The 19,638-nt window shown below is 36.4% G+C and overlaps 2 protein-coding genes across 6 annotated transcripts in view; one reads left to right on the forward strand and one right to left on the reverse strand.

The window, feature by feature from the left end:
• The window catches only part of Fgf14 (fibroblast growth factor 14), a 661,678-nt gene extending 651,503 nt beyond the window's left edge, over window positions 1-10,175 (forward strand). For all 5 annotated transcript variants that reach the window (XM_052732362.1, XM_052732367.1, XM_052732366.1 and 2 more), the window contains 2 exons: window positions 714-912; window positions 4,210-10,175. In XM_052732362.1, the coding sequence (XP_052588322.1) occupies window positions 714-912; window positions 4,210-4,346 (336 nt within the window). In that variant the 3' untranslated portion in view covers window positions 4,347-10,175. The remainder of the gene's footprint in view (window positions 1-713; window positions 913-4,209) is intronic.
• Itgbl1 (integrin subunit beta like 1) overlaps window positions 9,307-19,638 on the reverse strand; it is a 242,771-nt gene continuing 232,439 nt past the window's right edge. The window contains exons 9-11 of the mRNA XM_052732361.1: window positions 17,514-17,660; window positions 12,421-12,534; window positions 9,307-11,316 (exon numbers count right to left, since the gene is read on the reverse strand). Of these exons, the coding sequence (XP_052588321.1) occupies window positions 11,225-11,316; window positions 12,421-12,534; window positions 17,514-17,660 (353 nt within the window). The 3' untranslated portion in view covers window positions 9,307-11,224. The remainder of the gene's footprint in view (window positions 11,317-12,420; window positions 12,535-17,513; window positions 17,661-19,638) is intronic.

A 19,638-nucleotide genomic window follows, 5' to 3' on the forward strand; every position in this document is an offset into this window, starting at 1 on the left:
TAGCCTCAGCTTCTCACACATCAATAGCTCTGGTGGCTAACTTCTATGCCATCTGATTGTCATGAATTCAGGTTGTGGTTTCAGTCTATTCCTCAGTGGCATAAATTTGTTACCCTGTAACACTAGTGATCCAAGTGACAACTGTCTACTTACTATTGCAGTTTTGCAAAGGTATTTCTATGGAAATAATGTAAAATATGTAGTATTTTAAATATTGTTGTAAACTTTATCAGGAATAGGTGATGGTACACTAATGTGGTAAGTGGTTAGACACTGAATTGGGCTCTGGTTAAGTGAAAATACTGTATGGTTCATTTTTATTTTTGTTTTTGTGATTTGAAATAGAATCTTGTTACATAGGTGGGGCTGTCCTGGAACTTACTGTGTTCAAGCTGTCCTCAAAGTCATAGCAATCCATCTCTCTCATCCCTCATCCTTCTGCAAGTTCAAATTACAGGCGTGAGCTACTATACCTGTCTTACATTTTATTTCCTTATTAAAGGAGATCTGTCCTTGCATATATATGCCCACCAATTGCAGACTTTCCAAATTCCTTTGGTATGAAAATTATGTATAGAGCTCCTGCATGCAGGCGCACTCAATCCAGTCACCCCTAGGCATGGTCACTGGATCAGAAGAATTCATGCAGAATGAGTAAACACCTGGAGCTTCTGCTTTCTACTTTAACTTTCCTCTCTTCTTTCTCCTAATAGGAACTTTTTACCCCTGAATGCAAGTTTAAAGAGTCTGTTTTTGAAAACTATTATGTAATCTACTCATCCATGCTGTACAGGCAACAGGAATCTGGCAGAGCCTGGTTTTTGGGATTAAATAAGGAAGGGCAAGTTATGAAAGGGAACAGAGTAAAGAAAACCAAACCAGCAGCTCATTTTCTACCCAAGCCATTGGAAGGTGAGTATACCACACACATTATCCTCTTGGAAGCTGTCGTGTACATTAATTTTTACAGGGATGAATCTGACGTGGCCACAGGAAACTTCCAAAGGCTGATAGAAATGTCCTATGTTGGAGTGCTGTTTGCACAGATTTCTCCTTGTGTTCTTGGCTCAGCTTTATGGGCTCCAAGTGTATGTTTAGGGTAGAACAGGAGCTTAACATTTGCCAGAGCCAGGGTTTTCAGTTCTAAACACCAAAGCTGGAGTAAAAGAAAAGGAAAAATAAAAATGTCCTCTCTCTCTCTCTCTCTCTCTCTCTCTCTCTCTCTCTCTCTCTCTCTCTCTTTCTCTCTCCCTCCCTCTGTGTGTGTATGTGTGTGCAGCAGAAAACTTCTTTCAATTTTGCAAATCCTTACTATCCTGAATGTTCTAAGTACTTCATGATTTTTAGTTAATTTTTTAAAAATAAAAATGAACTATGTTCTTACAAACATATAATGATAAGTTTATAAGAAAAATGTTTTTACATGGAATTTCAAGTATTTGCCTATTTTCAGATTATCTGGGTAAAATTTCTTTTGAATTATTATAATTCTTGAAAATGATCCTGAAAGAATTCTGTAAAGTTCCATATCTCCTCCCATGCCACATAAATTAATTCCCTATGGTAAAGGAACTTACCTATCTTTAACTCTAAATAGCAGCTCCTTCACATTTGTTTTTATCAAATCCCAAGGCTCAAGCTACCATGCTCTATTAATTAATTAGAAATATATGTACTTTTTTCATTAATTATTCTGCCAGAAGGACCATTTACTGTTGTTTATGTTAAATTTTAGAACTGAAAAAAAAGTGACTTTGAGGCTATTACAAAGTTTTCTTAAGAATCAAAAATGAGGAAAATAACAAATCAAGCAAGCTTACACAGGTGGCCCAGCTTCTTGGGATAAAAGAAAAAGCCACCAGGCCCCTCTAGGGCCATCTTGTAGGTTGTAGTCCTGAAATCTACAGAATTTCTAAGTCTGTAGGACTCTTCACGCTTGATGCTTTGAAGTTCCTCAGTATTACCTCTAACCACTGAGCTGACCCAGCCCTTCTCCTATAGATAGGTCATGGTTAAGATGTATAGTAAAAGTATGAGGGCCACAGAAAATATCAGAGACTCTCCTGCTGTGGCATAACAGTATTATCACAAATAATCCTATTACTTGGTATTCTAGCCTTAAGTTGAACTGTTGTGTGAGCATGGTATGTACATATGAGGAGAGAAAAATACTATTATATCATGTTTTAAAATAATTTCTGGACTGAGGTACTCTAGCCAAAACAAGGGAGTATGCTCTACTATTCCTTTAAAATATTACTTCTGAAACACAAGATTTAACAGTGGAGATTACTAGAAGGATATCAATTTCCTTTATAAGCCCAAATATGGTATAGATTGTATAATTGAAAATTTAGGGCAATTTCCACTGGGGTATGATTGTTTCTGGATGTTCTAGGGCAAGTCAGATCTCCCACCTAACCTTACTTCATAGATGGTATAAGTCAAAACTTTGATACTGTTGGGTCCTAACTTAATTAGAGTACAAGTGAGAAATTGGAGATGCTTCAAGAATGAAGACAGCTTTCTTTCTTTTTCCTATTTGTTTAAATTAAAAATAGATTTTCAGTACAACATATTCTGATTATACTTTCCCTTCCGCTAAGGATCCTTCCAGATCCTCTCTACTTCCCCATCCAACCAAGTCCACACTCTTTCTTTCTCTCTGTCATTAGAATAAAATCTGGCATCTAAAAAATAAATTAGATAAAATAAAAATAAATAAACCAAAATAGGAGAAAACAAATAAACAAAAAAGAAAGAAGCCAAAGAAAAAGCTCAAGAAACATATACAGATGCAGAGATACACAGATTAACACAAATAGAAATCCCATAAAAACATAAAATGGGAAAACATAGCATACGAAGAACCTGTAAGGAAACAAAACAAAATAAAACAACAAAAAGCCTAAAGTCCTAACAAAGCATTATGAGACAAAGTACCTCAAAAAAAGCCATTAAGTTCATTTTGTGTTGGCCATCAACAGCTGAGCATGAGGTTAAGCCTTAAGAGTGGTTTGTATACCCAGTTAGACTTCCCTGGAAAAAACTAATTTCTCATTTGTGAGAGGTTAGCATTTAGAGACAGCTCTTGGGTTAGAGACTGGCTTCTTTTACATGATTTTCAAGTAATTTAGCTCAGTGTATATTTACCTTTGTAAGTGTGCTAAGAAAAAACATGTGATACGTTGTTGCAAATGTAAGATACCTCCACTGTACTCCTGGCACTGATCCTGACTCCACCCAGGGTCTCTTTTCTGAAATACCTAAGCTTTCAAAATCCAAGCAGCATGCTGGGAAGACTGACTGTAATTACATTGCTGCTGGCAGACGAGTTTAAGTCAACTAATTTTCCCACATGTCAGATACTTTTAAATATCCTTTCCTGAGACTCTGTAAAAACATTTTCTAAAAAGTGACATGAACTATGGTGCTCATGTCACAAAGCACAACTCAGACAATTCCTCAATTTTCTTGCAGGCATTAGTCTCAGCTGCTGTTACTGTTCAAAGCCTCTGTCCTACCAATACCAATTATTTGATTTTTAAAATAATGCATCAGAAAAATAGATACAGAAATATAAATGTTATGTAGTTTCCTCCAGTTGTATAAAGGCCCTTCCTATGATGGTGGGAAAGGAAATAGAAGTAATTATTCACAGAAAGCTCTGGTTTAAGCAAAAGGAAGCCTTTATTACTAACACTGTGTGTAGCTTTCAAGTGGAACCCAGTGTGACTGTGTGGCTTTTAAACCACTAAAGAGAAAAATAGCTTAGTGATCTCAGGTGAAAATAGAATTAGGTCAAATGCTTTTCTTCAGAGAGAAAGAGAGAGGGGAGGGGGAGAGAAAGAGTCTGTGTATATATGTGAGTGCTCATGCACCACACATTCTTGAGTAGTTATGTATGCTTTTCTTTACAGGTTTACATAGAGTCCATAGCTCTCATTTAAACTTTATTAGAAAAAAATCTATGTACATATGCATGCACATATTTTAGTATATAAATTAGAAAATACATTGAAAGTTATATCTTAATTTATGAATTAGAAATGACTGCCTTAAAACTGCTGTGCTCATTATCAATGGGATTGGGTTCATCCACCAAAAATAGATACAGACTGGATGAGGTCTGTGCAAAAAGTGGTATGCCATTCTTGCATGATAACCAGATAACCTCTTTCTTTCTTCTCCCTTTCTTCACATCTCTAGTTGCCATGTACCGAGAACCATCTTTGCATGATGTTGGAGAAACGGTTCCAAAAGCTGGGGTGACGCCAAGCAAAAGTACAAGTGCATCTGCAATAATGAATGGAGGCAAACCAGTCAACAAGTGCAAGACCACATAGCCAGATCCTCAGGTGTCCTGACTCACTTGTCCAGAGCACAGTGGAGCGATTTATCCTTACTAGACATTCCTGCTCCTGTGGTTGAAGAGCCCCAGCAAGCAAGCTGATGCTTGTGCTATGCTCTCTCAGACCTCCTTCGTTGCAAGTGGATAAATCTCAACCTGTGGTCCCCCCACACCAAGAAGACACCAGGACAAACCAGCTAAACTCAGACCATGGAATGCCCTACCAGATATGGAATGCCTTTTTAATATCTTTTCTGTGACTGTGACACTTCATGTGAATGACATACTTCACAAGTACACTCAATACCTTGCCTGCTGACAGCTACCCATAATCCTTTTTGAGTCCTGTTTCAGCGAAATCCATGTGTTTAAGTTCAATTTTGTAGCACACAAATAATATTGAGTAATTTCTAGTTAGATGCTGTAAACCTGTGCTATCATGGATTTCTATTCTTCCCATTTTTACAGGGCTGCTTGCTCCACTGTCTGTGACCTTTAGCAGGATTGTGTTCCTCTGAATCTTCAGTGTTGCAGTTGGTTTAGTTTAGAGACCAATCAGGGAATCAGGAAGCCTTCTAAACCTATTAATACAAATTGTATCTATAAAGATTAAGGTTGTCTTTGGCTCACATTACCGATTAAACACACATATATGCTCTATCCAGTAGGAGACACTATGCTCCCAAGGTGGACATGCCTGGGTGGAGCAAGGGTCAAACACAATCCGTGGGAAGCTCTCTATGATAGGTGTTTGGCACCCCCTCTAAGTTTCTTTCTGTGTGTATGTGTGTGTGTGTTTTATACATATCACAAGCTTACTGGTGATGGTAACATTTGCCTTGCCCAGCGAGCAAGACCCACTTGGTTTTTGAGAAAGTGGGTCCAAAGAATTTTGTAGGCCTTGTAGGCCTGATTAAGGTTCATTTTTTTCATCTACTAATCCTGGTTATTGGGAAAAAGGAAAAATAAAAAAAAAAACAAATCATCACAACCTATAAGAAATATGCTACCTAAATCCATTTCCCACCCACTCCTTCCTGTTTTTAATGAAGATAACTCAATGCTGCCCCTGATTTGGGCTGCATTCCAGTTATCCTCAGTAGAGCATGGGCAAGGCGGCTGTTGTGTTCTTTCTACAGCAGCAATGCACACGTTAGTATACATTAGAGTTTAATATTTTTGGTGTTTAATTATAAGTTTTTAAACTGGACATACTAAGGAAAATTCCTTTTTTTCCAGCTTAGCATCCTGGGTCTGGTACTGTGTGTCACCAGTGCACACCTCTAACTCAGCTCTGTGGGGTCCAACAGGCTGGGTTTGAGGTGACTTGCCAAGATATCAGAATGTGGTCTGTTGAGTACCATAGATAAAACTAAAGGTAAACCAACACACTCAAGCATTGGGGTTTGGGCCATTAATTGATTTGATTTTGTTTTCTTTTGCTTTTGTAATTTCATTTTGAATTGAATTTTGTTGAACTCTAAGAAAGGCTGTGAATTGATGGAGACACAGTTTGAAGACTCCATACAAAATACTCAATATCGGATATAAAGAGCTTCAAAATGTTTAATACTGAACTGTTTGAAAGTATATTTGTTAACTGTGTGTACACAATAAAATTCCATGTTTTCTTCTCAGAAAAGCTCATTGAGACCAAACTGAACCTCTTTTATAGAAAACAATCTATGTGGGATCAATGTACTGGCCTCTTGTTATTATTTCCATGTGGCAGAATGACCTAGATGCCATTTGCCCCCATCTGCACTGTGCTTACTGGGAAATTATTTTCTCATTGATTTCATGAATCTCCATGACAGCCCTTGCTCAACATAGAAAAATTTTGGCCTGCTTAGCTGATTAAAGATTCAGTATAAATTTAACTGTTTATGCTTATTTCATTTTCATATTGGATTCAATTTTAATAAACAACCATTAGCATAATGTTTGAGTAGATTTATTGTCAATAATGCTAAATTGCAAATACAAAAAAAAATGACTCCTTTGACCACTATTGATTTGGTGTTATGCATAATTAGACAAAACCCATTAACTGATTATTTAGGGAAGACATACATACCATAATATGTGGTAAAGTGTGAATAACTTGTAATTCCTATTTATTAGTTGGCCTTATAGACACAGGTTATACCCATCCACATGTACACACCCCCTAACCTAGCCTACCTTTCTGGTTTTGGTAATCAACATTACTTGAGATTTCTGTTCTCAAGACCTGGCTAGTGCTTAAAATTAAGGCAAGATTTATATTTGTAAATGATTGAAATTTATGTTATTGCTTCCCTCTGTTTTGTTTTCCAAGAGTTGTCAGTTGTCCATGAGAGAATGTATTATTGTAAGTTGATATCCAAGTGGCTTCTTCTAATACATGTTTAGATATATCACAGAGGGGTCCTTGTTATATTCTTGATTTAGTTAGGCCATTTCCTTTGTGTCTGGTCTCACTTGTTGCATGGGAAGAGGAAAGCATCAAATGAACTGCATGTACTAGGACCCATGTATCCAGAAGCACTGGTATGTATTTTTTGATTTATATACAGAGAGCTTGTCTGTATTGTACAATTTGTGTTTCTTACCATTTGTTGTATTTACAGATACAACATATCAAATAAAATACTCATATGAAAGCATATGGAAACCATCAAATAACTTTATGTAACAAAATGGCATTGTATCACCCCAAATATAGAGAACTCTCTGTAAATAAGATGATAAACTCAGTTTTCCCCTTTACCATGCCAAAGAAAATTTTAGCTCTCTGATGATACCTCTCTTGCTAATTTTCTGGAATAAGATCATCATTCCTTCCCTCAGAAATTAAGTTTGCTATTATTAAGTACAATCTGTCATCACTGATGTTCTGTATAGTAAATCTGATGGAACACATTTGTATTTATAGACTGTGTGTTTTATATCTCCCTGTATGTATATCCATTGTATCATGTCTCTAGAAGACCCATTCCTTCTGCATGCATATCTGGTGGGGGAGAGATAGTTCTACCACCTTGTTATGGTAGCTGATTGCTTTGCCTATCCATCAATCGTGCTCATTAATATTAGTCCTTTACATAATTCAAGTGACACAATTTTTGTTTCCAATAAGTTTACTTCCTGAAATTTCTTATTATTTTCCCAGGAAATAATTATGGAAGACACTCAAACAGTCTGTCCTGTGTGAAGAGTAAAAGGGAATTGGGAACACTTTATGTATTTTGGAGAATTTGAAATCTTGTTTTAAGTGTTTGCTTGTCCTGGGTGCTTTGCGGGTGAGGACTAGCTTCATAAACGATCCCACGACTTTTGCTCTAGTCTTTCTAATTATTGACTTTCTAGCAAGTAAGCAGAATGTATCATACATAACCACTTAATTAATTATTAAACTACTAAACCATCTTTTTTTTTTTCTCCCTAGAGTGACCAATATCAGATTTGGTACTTTAAGCAAAAACTAAAACAACAAAAAGTCCTTTGTTGCTCCTTAAAGTGAATATGTATTATTTTGTTAAAAAGTTCTTCCAAATATTTCAAGGATAATAGATGTTTGATATCCCTCAAAGAAGGAATGTGAGACTAGAGTAGTCAAGTTTCAATTTAGAATAAACTTAAAATAGTGAGAAATGACTTTGATTTTATTTTAGGAAACAGCTATATCATAGGGAAACAATTAGGCTAAATGCCCAATTATTTTCTGAAGTATAAACTTAGTCAAATCCAGAATGTAAATTGTGTTGTTCTAAAATAAAGGACATAGGTAGTTAAGGGTTTGGCTTAAAAAGTGACACACAGTGCTATGTGAGTATCTAGAATACTGTGTCAGTTTCAAAGTTGTGACAGTTGAGTTTGCAAATTAAGACTGTGTTGTATTTTTGTTTCCCTTTGTTTGTGGTTCTCATTCAGTCTAATTCTGATATCTCCTGGTGAGGTTGAGTTTGTACTTGAGCTGATAGAGGTAAGTCATTCCTTCCCTGGTGCTGCTGGAATCCAAATGAATTCAGGATTCCTTAAAGGCAGTAGGAACAATGGTTCTCTTCATATCTTGAGGACTTTTGTTGACTTTTATAACTCCCCTGGAGGGATCTTCAATCATGGTTTGTTAAACAAGTAGGGTGAGGATCATCACCACTGGTGAACTTAATGCCAACCTTTCAATTATCATGGGTCCCAGTGTAATTTTTGAAAGCCAGAAGCAAGCCAAAGAGATTTGCTTATTTTCTCCTATTCATTACAAATTTGTCCTTGCTCAGCACTTTCAATGAGGTAGTTTCTATTTTGGATTCAAAGTATAGAATCGTATTTAGGTAGGGGATAGATTATGTCTTTGCCTGTCACTATTTTTTTTATTTTTGTTTTTAAACAAAAGTGTGTGGAATTTTCACACACATATTTATATACTGATGTTGGCATGACAAGAGCCAAACACAGGCAGACAGACAGATAGACAGACAGACACACACACACACACACACACACACACACACACACACACACACACACACTATAGTAAATTGATTAAAGCTTTTTTTAAAGTCTGTTTTCCAAGAAAAAAAATCTGACTAGAGACATACACTACATTTTCTTTTCATAATCTGTAACAAGGCACTCCAGAACATGGTAAACTACAACATATTTTCATGTTGTCCAAAATTTAAGACATCACATTTTGATCTCCATGGAATAATCATTTCTCCAATGTCATAAATCTATTCTGAGAAAACTTATATACTAAGGATATTTCAACACTTTTTCTTGTAAAGATATAAGAAGAGCAACACATTCTTTTGTAGTAGATACTACTTATAGAAATGATAAAAACTAAAGAGAGAATCATAGTAATTAAAAAAGACACACCTGAGGTGATAAAAGGGAACTGAAGGTTCCAGGGGAGAAAAGTCTGGCAAACTACCACACAGTTATGATTAAAGCCAGCCCACAACCTCTTTACATATGGCCTGAGAGCTCAGGATGGATTTTTATTTATTTATTACAATTTTAAAATATTAAACAATTAAAGAAGAAAATTCTACAGTAGTTTATCTAATACACATTGTTCACACCTTTATATAGAAGGCCAAGTCCTGCAGTAGGGAAATCTGAGGTCATTGTACCATGATGGGAAGGTCACTGACTCTCAATGTTTGGATGTCACCAAACATATTATCAGAACTGCTACTGAATTATTATAATTGCTTTGTTTCTGGCTTAAGATGTATATAGAGAAGAGGAAAATACAGAGAAGAGGAAAGAAAGCAATCATACCTTAACTCCTTATATTGCCCTCATTTTATAAAACTGATGTTAATTGTCAGCTCAGTAATAGAACCTATATGGCTGGGTCCCCTAATCTCAGGATAGAGGCAACAATTTTATAAATAGGTTAAATTCTCAGAACCTTATTGTTACTATAAAACCAGCACCAGTGAAATTGACTCTTCAAATACTTTTCAGTATTTAGTTTTTTTAAGTAATACAGTGGAGGCATGTTTTCTTTACTTTTGGTGACTTGACTGATAAAGTCCAAGCCATGACTTTAGAATATTTACATTATTAATATAAAATTTGCAAGTAAAAGTTTCATCTTAAAACAATACAGAAATGATTTTGCTATGTTATTTTAGGATTTTACAAATAATTTACATTTAGGAAAAAGGTATTTTTTTAGCTATAAATAATGGTTGCTTCAACTATGTGTATAAGTAGATCTAACTGTATATATGCAAGGAAACCCCAAATATTGTACATTTTCATAATTTAATGTGAGTTTCATAAACAGCAAAATTTCACCAAGAAAATAAACATTTTGTTCCTATCACTGAGTGAATATTTGTAATTTTGATTTAAGGTATTTCTATATTTTGGGGTCTACTTCTGAGCTTCTGAAATAGGTGTCGTTCTTGTTGACCCTACCATTTCTTTGAAAAAACATCTTTTAAGAGCTATGAGTGCAGTATGAGGATCCTTGTGTTTCCAACTAGACACTATCTTCTTCAGAGGACAATATTACATGAACTAATTTAAATAAAAAGTCAGATGTCTAATACATGTAACCCATGCCTAGTCTTAAAAACATGGTCTGTCAATTCTTGGGATCTAAAGTGGGTATTCCAATTCATTTTTTCTGTTGTGTTTGTTTTCAGTGGTTAGATAGATATTGACACAGAATATAAACAACTTATGTCACTATTTATTAAATTGTCAAGTTGTACATTTTTTATTTCTTCCTGTAAGAGATACTTGTGAAATTATAGCCCTTTTGATCTGGTAAACCCACTCCCATCATCACACGTCATATGTGTCTATCATCATTGTCCCAATATGCAAATTCAGATTCATATGAAATCCTGGAAAAATCCAACTGATCAGTTTATGTGAGAATAAATATCCTTATATTCTGATATAGTGTTTCTGGTGTCGGAATGTGGAGTCCTAAATACCATGTGATTTAGCATTTTTCTACTACATATTGGCAAACATTGGATTGCTGTGAGGGCCCTTCAATGTTCTATAGGGTGTTCAGCATTGTCTGTGACCACTACCTCTAAAATGCCCATAGCACAAGCACCCCTACCCTACCCAGTCTGACAACGAAATTCTCTTTAGACATTGTCAAATGTCTTGTGGGTGCAAAATTGCCCTCCTCGGTTATAAAACACTGATGTTAATTATGGGAAAACAATTCTTTGTGGTGTAAATTACATCAGTTTGCTGAAGTCATTTCTAATGAAGACCCATGTTTCACTCAGGCAGTCAGAAATAGAAAAACACATAAGAGTCTGTCCTAGTACTGTCTACACATGCATTCCTCTAAATTTCTAAAATGGCCTAGAAATGTGAATCCAGTTGTCGCCCATGGAATCATTAAGGATATTCAGTGCCAAGCCAGATTTCACATGCATTCCCGTTCCATCCATCCCAGCATTCACAGCTTCCACAGCTACATATTCCATTCCCTGCAATAAAATAAACATGGGAACTATAGTTATGATCAGAAAGCACTACTAGAATATGTGACTGTGAATCATAACTGTTCATGAGAAAACCATTCATTTATCCTCTCTAGAATGTCTTATAATAAAATGATGTCATTATGTTATTAAATACCTGAAATTCACATTTAAGATAATTAATGACATCTCTTTGATTCCATAATCTATAATGAAACAGTACCCACCTTGTATCACTCAGCTGGGCTCTCATATCACAATTCTATTTTCTGTTAGTGGGCAAACCATGTTTGACTTACAAATAAGCATTGAAAAGCATAAAGCCCCTTGATAAGAAATTAGGCAGGCCAGAGAGCTGGAAAAAATATCCTTGTGTAGTAAGGTGAACAGAAAAAGTGATTTCTAATTTAATGTCATGTCAAAATAGTTATCTTTAACCTTATTAAAATATTTGATTACAAAAATATTTTGAGTTACTGAGAAAGAATTTTATTAATGGTATATTGAATCAGCTAGAACTCTATGAAGTGTGAGTACATTTTATAATTAAAACAATACCTTCAGGAGAACACATACACGTGCTATTATTTCACTTGGTTCAGTATTTTTATACCTAATTATTATAACTCAATTAATTAAGTTTGTGATGGCCATCACACAGTCAAACCTTTTGTATATGCTTTTGCTATTGTTCCCACCACACACATATCTATACGTATACACAGCTCCCTAAAAACAGCCAATATACCAACTTGTGGCATCTGAGTGCTGCTTAAAACAGCAGCCCTGGCCTGTAACATGTTAAAATAAAATTATTTTCAAGAGAATTCTGCATTTGTATAATTGCTCTTATGCAAATTCATAGGGCAGGTTATCTTGTAGAAGTTTCCAAACAATCATATAATCTGGCTGCATCCTTTTAAACTCTTCTAGGGAAAATGTTAGTGAGTATTACAGGTGATCATTCATCCTTTTAGAATTACTACACATGTGCATTGTTCACTGGATTATATGGGAGCTGCCTTCTCTGGCTATCTAAAGCAGCATGTAGTGGATGCCATTTGGCTCTATTGTCATCTGTGGCACAAAACAATTAGTGTAGTTTAATACCTGTGCAAATGAGACCATCGTGTTTGTCACAGTCTCTATCATCGCAGTCACAAAACTCCCCTGAAATATACCACTCTTCTGCAGAACAAATGCACTTTCCACAATGGCAAGAACCTGAAATCACAATTGATATTACTGTCACCAGAGAAATAAAGGCTTCCATCGAGAAGAGAGTGTCGTTGTTACAAGCCTATTGTCAGTGTGTTACAAGTTTATTGAATAGCTGCTTTCTCAGAGAAGAGCTTTACGTACTCAGATACATAAAGGTCATTCAGGAAAGCCTTCATTATAGATCTAGACAGTCGTAATTAGCCTGGAGCAAATGTTCTTTGGCCCAGTCTGGCTGAAATGTCAATGGAACAGGATATGGCTCATCCTTAGAGATACTCTCCCCAAAAGATATTCAAAATAGATGTTTTGTTTCTTTCTTTTTAAATTTAATTGCATTTTAAGTCCTTGTTATCTAAAGGAATCCAATACTAAATTACATTAAATGAAGATTCATTTTGTAATTTAGTAACAACTAAATTATTGAGCTCATCATCTTAGAATTTTATTTATATGAATTTTTGAAATAGGAACACACCAACGTCATACTGAGTGGCAAAGTGAAGTGTTAAAAATGCAGATACAATCTCTCATGTCTGATTGATGTCTCAGACCTGCCCTTCAGGATTTTATCCATAATCAGGAAGAGTCCTAATGAACCCCAAATGAGGTCAAGTCAATTTTGCTACCCCTTATCAACTTTTTTTCTGGTTATTTTAATCTAATTTTAAAACAACAACAAAAAATTATTTAGTTATTAAAATATTTTAGGTAACTGAGGATTTTACTAATGAATATTTAAGATAAAAATAAATTTTATGTTATTTCAAAGAGAAGAAATTTCTCTTTGTGCAAATGTCTTTCAAGACGGGCTTGAAAATCGTGGGGAAAGCTGCTTTTGCCACAGCGAGAAGGACAACTGCAGAATTCAAAAGGACCTTTTCCATTTCCTTGCTTGGCCTTTCTTTCTGGACACAATTTCCTTTTACTAAAAGATACTGATAGTTAACGCAAAGTTACTCAAGTCACCAATCACTTCAAGAAAATGTGAAAAGTAAAAGTTTTCAATGCAGTTAGCAAAACTCCAAACTCATTAAGCTCTAAATTCACAGAGGAGACTTGGCAGTGTTCTGAGTACTTCTCCTGTAATAGAGTAACTGACTAATGATTAACAACCTAGGGGCACAGAGAGCAGAAAACCTAGATTTGGGGAAATGGACTGACATGATACTGTCATGCATATCATGAAAGAATTATAGTTAAAGTGTCCCAAGCATTAAGTGCTATGTTAGTTCATGACAAGGTTATATGCATTTTAGGTGGAAGAATCTCCCACAACCAAATTTCATTTTGGCCTTTCTCGTCACACATCTCAAGGCAAGTCAGAACCAGTTGTAATGTGAGAATTGTATTTATATTTATTTTTACTTATTTGTTAAGTGCAGCACAATGTCACTTAGTCTTGACTTGTTTGACTGAGAGTCTGGGTTGACTTGCAGACTATTTAGGGCAATATATGGAGATCTTCTATTTTTGTGAAGTGATTGACAGTGTGGTGGTTGCCTCGGATCTTACCTGCTGGTCTAGTGGGAAAGACATAAGGCCCCCCTCAAATTCTCACCTAAGCAGAGGGTATCTTCATTTTAGAATTAACTTTTTCTTAAATTTAAATATTTTATTTAAAATTTATAGACATAGAAATGTTGAACAATCAATTGCTTATTTAACAAATGCTAATGAAATATCTACATGGGCACTCTATTGTCTATCACAGAGATGTCCCCCAAAGGAACATCATGTTTAGTGGCTTATTTCCACCAGAGAAGAAGATTAACTATTTGAGGAATTAAGTATTTTTTGATTCTTATATAGTATCTCTTACATCAGGAAGTTATTTACACAATAGAAATAAATGATTTTATACACTTAAGATATTAATATAGTCACACCTAGGATGCCTTTTCATGTGTACCATAATTCCTACAAAGAGTTTACACTTCATCTTTGAACTTATCTCTTGCCTGGAACTGATTCTTGTTACTTCTTTTGTTTCTGGAATGCTTAGCTGCAAAGTATAGCAAAGTATTTTCCTGAAATGAGCACGCTCAGCTAAAGTCAATGTGGTATATGTAGACTGAATATTTGACAAGTAAATTATAGCTCCAAATATAGTAGATGTCATAAAATGTTTAGAATAAAACTGGGGTTTGATTTTGTGTATGCTATGGAAGTAATTCGTGGTCACCATAATCCAAGGTTTGTTGTTTCTCTGTTGATGATTGGTAGGAAATTCTTCTACTCCCTCCAAAAATAGGAACAGCATAGTATGTAGTATTAACACAGTGTACATAGTCCTTAGAACCTATTATAGACTTTTATTGTAGAGAGCTCTGGCTGTTCTCATAAATAACCAATAATAGGGGTGGATTATCAATATCTAGAAAGGGGAAAGCATGAGAAGATTCTAACAAGTATAAGCTTACTGAACACCTCAAAGTGAGCAGCTGTTCAACTCAGCAGGTTAGGACCCATTCCCACTAGAGACCCAGCCCAGCCATAGGCTGCAGCTGGCCCATCCTGTCTGGAACCATAGAGTGATAAACTTGCAACCACAACACCACTAACCCGTTTGTTTTCATTCTCCAAAAGGACTCTTAACAATGTCCCTATTTTTATTTATGTTTTTTGCTGGCTTTCATTATTGGGAAAATTTTTCATCTATCTGTAGAACATTTCAAAGACCTAAGGAGGAGAAAGAAACAAACTTCCTTCGAAGAAGATAATGGAATAGCAGAAAGGATGGGGTAATTACCTCAGAACCCTTTTGAAAACAGTTAACAGACTATCTCAATCTGATTCAATCCACCAGTTAGCCATCTATCTGTGATGATCGTCACAGCAAAGGTATCCATGTAATTTAATAAATGAGCAGTTCTTGCCTGCAGATATGACTAGCAGCCATACTGGGCATGACAACTAGGATAAGCTTGCTCTTGGAAGTATAACCTTTTCTCATTCTCTTTTCTGAGGATACAGAACAGGGGTAGCTGAGAAACAGATGGATGAATGAGGGTACCTGAACTTATTAATCATGTGGGTGCAGCAATATCACTGTGACAGTTTAAGTATATATTTAAAGACTTGTCCCATAATGGTACCTCTGACTATTGGAGTGATTACTTGAATCTAAGGTAATGTTATTAAGACAAACATTATTGTGCCACCATGGAACCAAATAAATAAATAAATCCCCAAGCCAAACAGCAAGAAAAAAGCCCTATAAATCTCACCATATATTCTGCAAAGGTAGCTAAACTTAGGGGCGACATGGCCACTAAGCACATCTCTCTTGGTCATTTACAAAAACAATTTCAGTCTGGGGGCAAGGCCCCATTTCATTACTGACTTTCTTTTTCATACATCAAGCCTGACAAAATGCTGCAACCTGACACCCCAGCAGGCAGTTTTCACTATTGTACTAATGACACCATCTGTTATGAAGGTCACAACAATGTATCTTGTTTTAAATTTTTCTATGGAGTGATTTATTGTCTTGGCTATAAATTTGTAAGAAATAAAATGCTATTTCTTCATCGTCTCCTGAAGTGAAGGCTTTATTCACAGTTCCTAGCAAATGCATAGTTCAAGCTTGTCATTTTGGTGGGGGTGGGTTACAAAGTACCATGGCATGCAGCCACAGGCCAGTCCCTGGCTCACATCTGTCCCATAAAAGGAAAAAAAAGTGTCTATATTCTTTGAGATCACCAGAATGAGGTTTCTCCTACATGAATTTTGGAAAATTATACATGTCAAGGAGATACAGAGTGAAAGGATGTGAGAAAATTTCCTTTCTCATTTATCATGTTGAAATCCCCCAGTCTCTCACATGCTGTACTTTTACTGTGGTTCTTGGAGGCAGGGTATGGGACAATTTCTCCATGGAGACCAGGAATAACATCCTTGTTATCCTCTGTAACAAAGATTAATTACAGTTGCAAGAGCTCAGCCTCAGCCCCTTTCTTCTATACCCATCATGATGCCTCCAGAAAGGAGAAAAAGCATTTCAACCACTTACTCCCATCGTTAATGTGAACCATGAAACTCAAAATGGAAAGCCTTGGGCGGATTTTACATTCCTTTTTGAATTTATCCATGACAAAACATCCTATACAGTGGAGGATGAATATGTGAACATCTAGGCTTTCAATTGTCAGTGACCTGTGATTGTACTCCCACTTCCCAAAGCAAGTAACTGGAAAAGCATTACGTAGGAACTGTGTTTGGTTTAGTTGTGAAGAAATACCTTTAGGTCAATATCTAATCAAATTTTGAATCTTTTTCTTTTTAAAAAGATTTATTTCATTAAAAAAATATGTATGTGTAGGTTCAGCGAGCATGAGAGCAAGTGCCATGAAGGTCAGAAGAGGGTATCTGATCCCCTGGATGGAGTGTTACAGGGTATTTAGGAACCAAACTCCGGTTGTCTGCAAAAGCAGCAAGCGCTCTTATCTGCTGAGCCCTCTCCCCAGCATTCCTCAACTTTTTGTGTTTCCTATATGCAAATTGCCTAGATGAAAATTCTGAAACTCTAATGAGGACTCAATACAACTACTTATATATTTTAGGGAATAATTTTGCATAAAAGTCAGGTTAGGGAGTACATGAACTGTAACTCATTGCATTGGTGAGTATAGCTTTCTGGGTCCATATGGAATTTGCAACTGGACATGACTCAGCAAAAGACTATTTATGATAAGGTTGTAAACATAAATATGAAAAATCATATCTATGTTTTAATATAAGTGAAATCTTCTTTTGGTAAAGCATGTGTGAAAACTTAGGAAGTTTTCCATCTTTTGCATAGACAAAAAGGACATTACCCCCTTAGTTCCCACACCTCCTGTCGCTGATGCTCAGCTTTCAGGGTTCACATAGGCTGAATGGCTTTTCTCAGGCAAAGTTCATTCTTGAGGGACTGCTTGCTACCTGCTGTTCTGAGGGACCATGTGTCTCAGCAGGGATCCAGCTCCAGCAGTGGTACTCACCCTTCCCTGAGCACAATGTGCCATCTGCTGACTCACACAAACTCTTGCTTTGCTCTTCTGTCATGTTACACTTCCGTGGGTGTTGGCAGAGCTTGCCAAACCATCCTTTCTCACAAACACAACGACCACAGGAGCATGTGCCATGGCCTGTGAAACAACCATAGGATGAGGATGAGGAGAAGATGTGACTAAATAGGCAGAAAGATCAGTTTGTAAGACAGTGTAAATTGTAGGGTATCATCTCCCATCAGACATTTCTCTTCATGAACAAGAGCAGATAAAGCATAAATACTCACGACTTTTATTGGTGTATAAAAGTTAAAAATTGCACAAGGCTTGTGTTCACATTTGACTTTTGGTTTTGGTCTTTTTGTTTCTGATATCTATTCCTGTTTTTTGAGATGTTTACCCTTTACTATGAAACACTGTGTTTGTGACAGTTATACAGGGGTATATAGTCCTGTTCACTTGTGTGCAAATAGCCATCTACTAGACTTCTGAATTTTTCAATTTAGTTTCTTATTTCTAGTGCTTTGTTTCTTTCCTGATAGTTACACTTTCTTACAGCCAGATACTCTCTGATGCAATTATTTGCCTGGAAAGGATTTTTCACATATCTATTATAAACAAAATATATTGCCAGGAACCAGAGCATACGAAATGAAAGATAATGGGTACAGTGATTCTGCTATGTGCACAAGGGCATGTATCATTGTCATCTATACTGACCAGTGCTTCTGGTAGTGTAGTCACCATTCCTTCTTAACCATGTGTTCTGTGACACTCATCTCTACATAGAAAGATTAATGGACAAGATTCTTTTGTTGAGAATTCATTATTATGATTAATTTAACATAACCACCCTTGTATCCAGGTAGTGATCTTCTATAACATGACAACCTGGAAGTTAATGGAAAGCAGATGAAAGACCAATTTAAAATAAATCTGAACAAAGGCATCTATTCCCAGAAGCCTTTCCTCATGCATTAAATGATGTGTTGTCATAGCCCGTGAAGTCAGATGTTGTCCCCATTTTACAGACAGGAAGCTGAACCTCTGAGGGCTGTGCTTTTATGTTTCAAGTTGCACTTCAAATCCTGTAGTTCAGTCACACAGCACCAGAACTTGGTTCTAGTTCCTCTGATTTCAAGGTCCATACACCTTCCATGGAAGCACAGCACCTTTCTCTTTAGGAAAAGGGCTACGTAGTCATGCTTTCTTAACATGTGTCTGTTTAACTTCTGTATCATCTGCAGGCCTGTAAGTGGCTCTTTCCCCTTTCAAGTCTCACCACAACTAGTTTACTCATGCCCTCTGATAAGATACCTTGATGTTATCCTCACATTTGCTTTTGTGATCTAATAGACAACCCCACTGCAGAGCAAGCAACTTCCAAAACTATAGAAATGATAGAGACATCTGGCTGCTTAGACAGTCATCCCGCGGTGTTGTGGGATATTTGTACTGTGAACAGGTATTGGTGTGATTGTTGTAATAAAGAGCTGAATAGCCAATAACTAGGCAGGACTTCCAGGCACACAGAGGACTCTGGGAAGAAGAAAAGAGGAGACATCAGAAGACTCAGAGCAGGTCACACATGATATACTGAAGTGGGAATTGAGTCATGTTGCAGAACATAGATTAAAATCATGAGTTAATTAAGTTATAAGAACTAGTTAGAAAAAAGTCTAAGCTAAGGCCAAACTTTCTTAATTAATAAGTCCCCATGTCATTATTTGCAGGCTGGCAGTCCCAATGAGAAAGATTATTATATATGGCATCCAACATGGAGGCTCAAATATCCAAACATAGGGCCTGAGAAAGCTAAAAAACAGTTCTGGACAAGGAGCCAGATGTGGTTTCCCAGTCCCGTGGTCTCTCAAGCAAGCCCAAGCCGATGCTCACAGCATACAAAGGTGTGGCTCCCAGTCCCTGCCTGGGGGCTTGAGCCAGCAGCCAATGCCTTGTGCTAAGCAAAACCACACAGTGGACACACTGGTCCTTTAAGGCTTGACTCAGGTGGTCAGAGAACATTGCAGACACACAGAAAGCCAGGTCCAGAGACAAAAAAAAATCCTGTAAAAAGGTACAGTATGCTTAAAAGGGGCTTAGGTGCTAAGGGAAA

Source organism: Peromyscus californicus, unplaced genomic scaffold, assembly GCF_007827085.1.
Source record: "Peromyscus californicus insignis strain IS unplaced genomic scaffold, ASM782708v3 Scaffold_12__1_contigs__length_115047231, whole genome shotgun sequence".
NCBI classification, from domain to species: domain Eukaryota; kingdom Metazoa; phylum Chordata; class Mammalia; order Rodentia; family Cricetidae; genus Peromyscus; species Peromyscus californicus.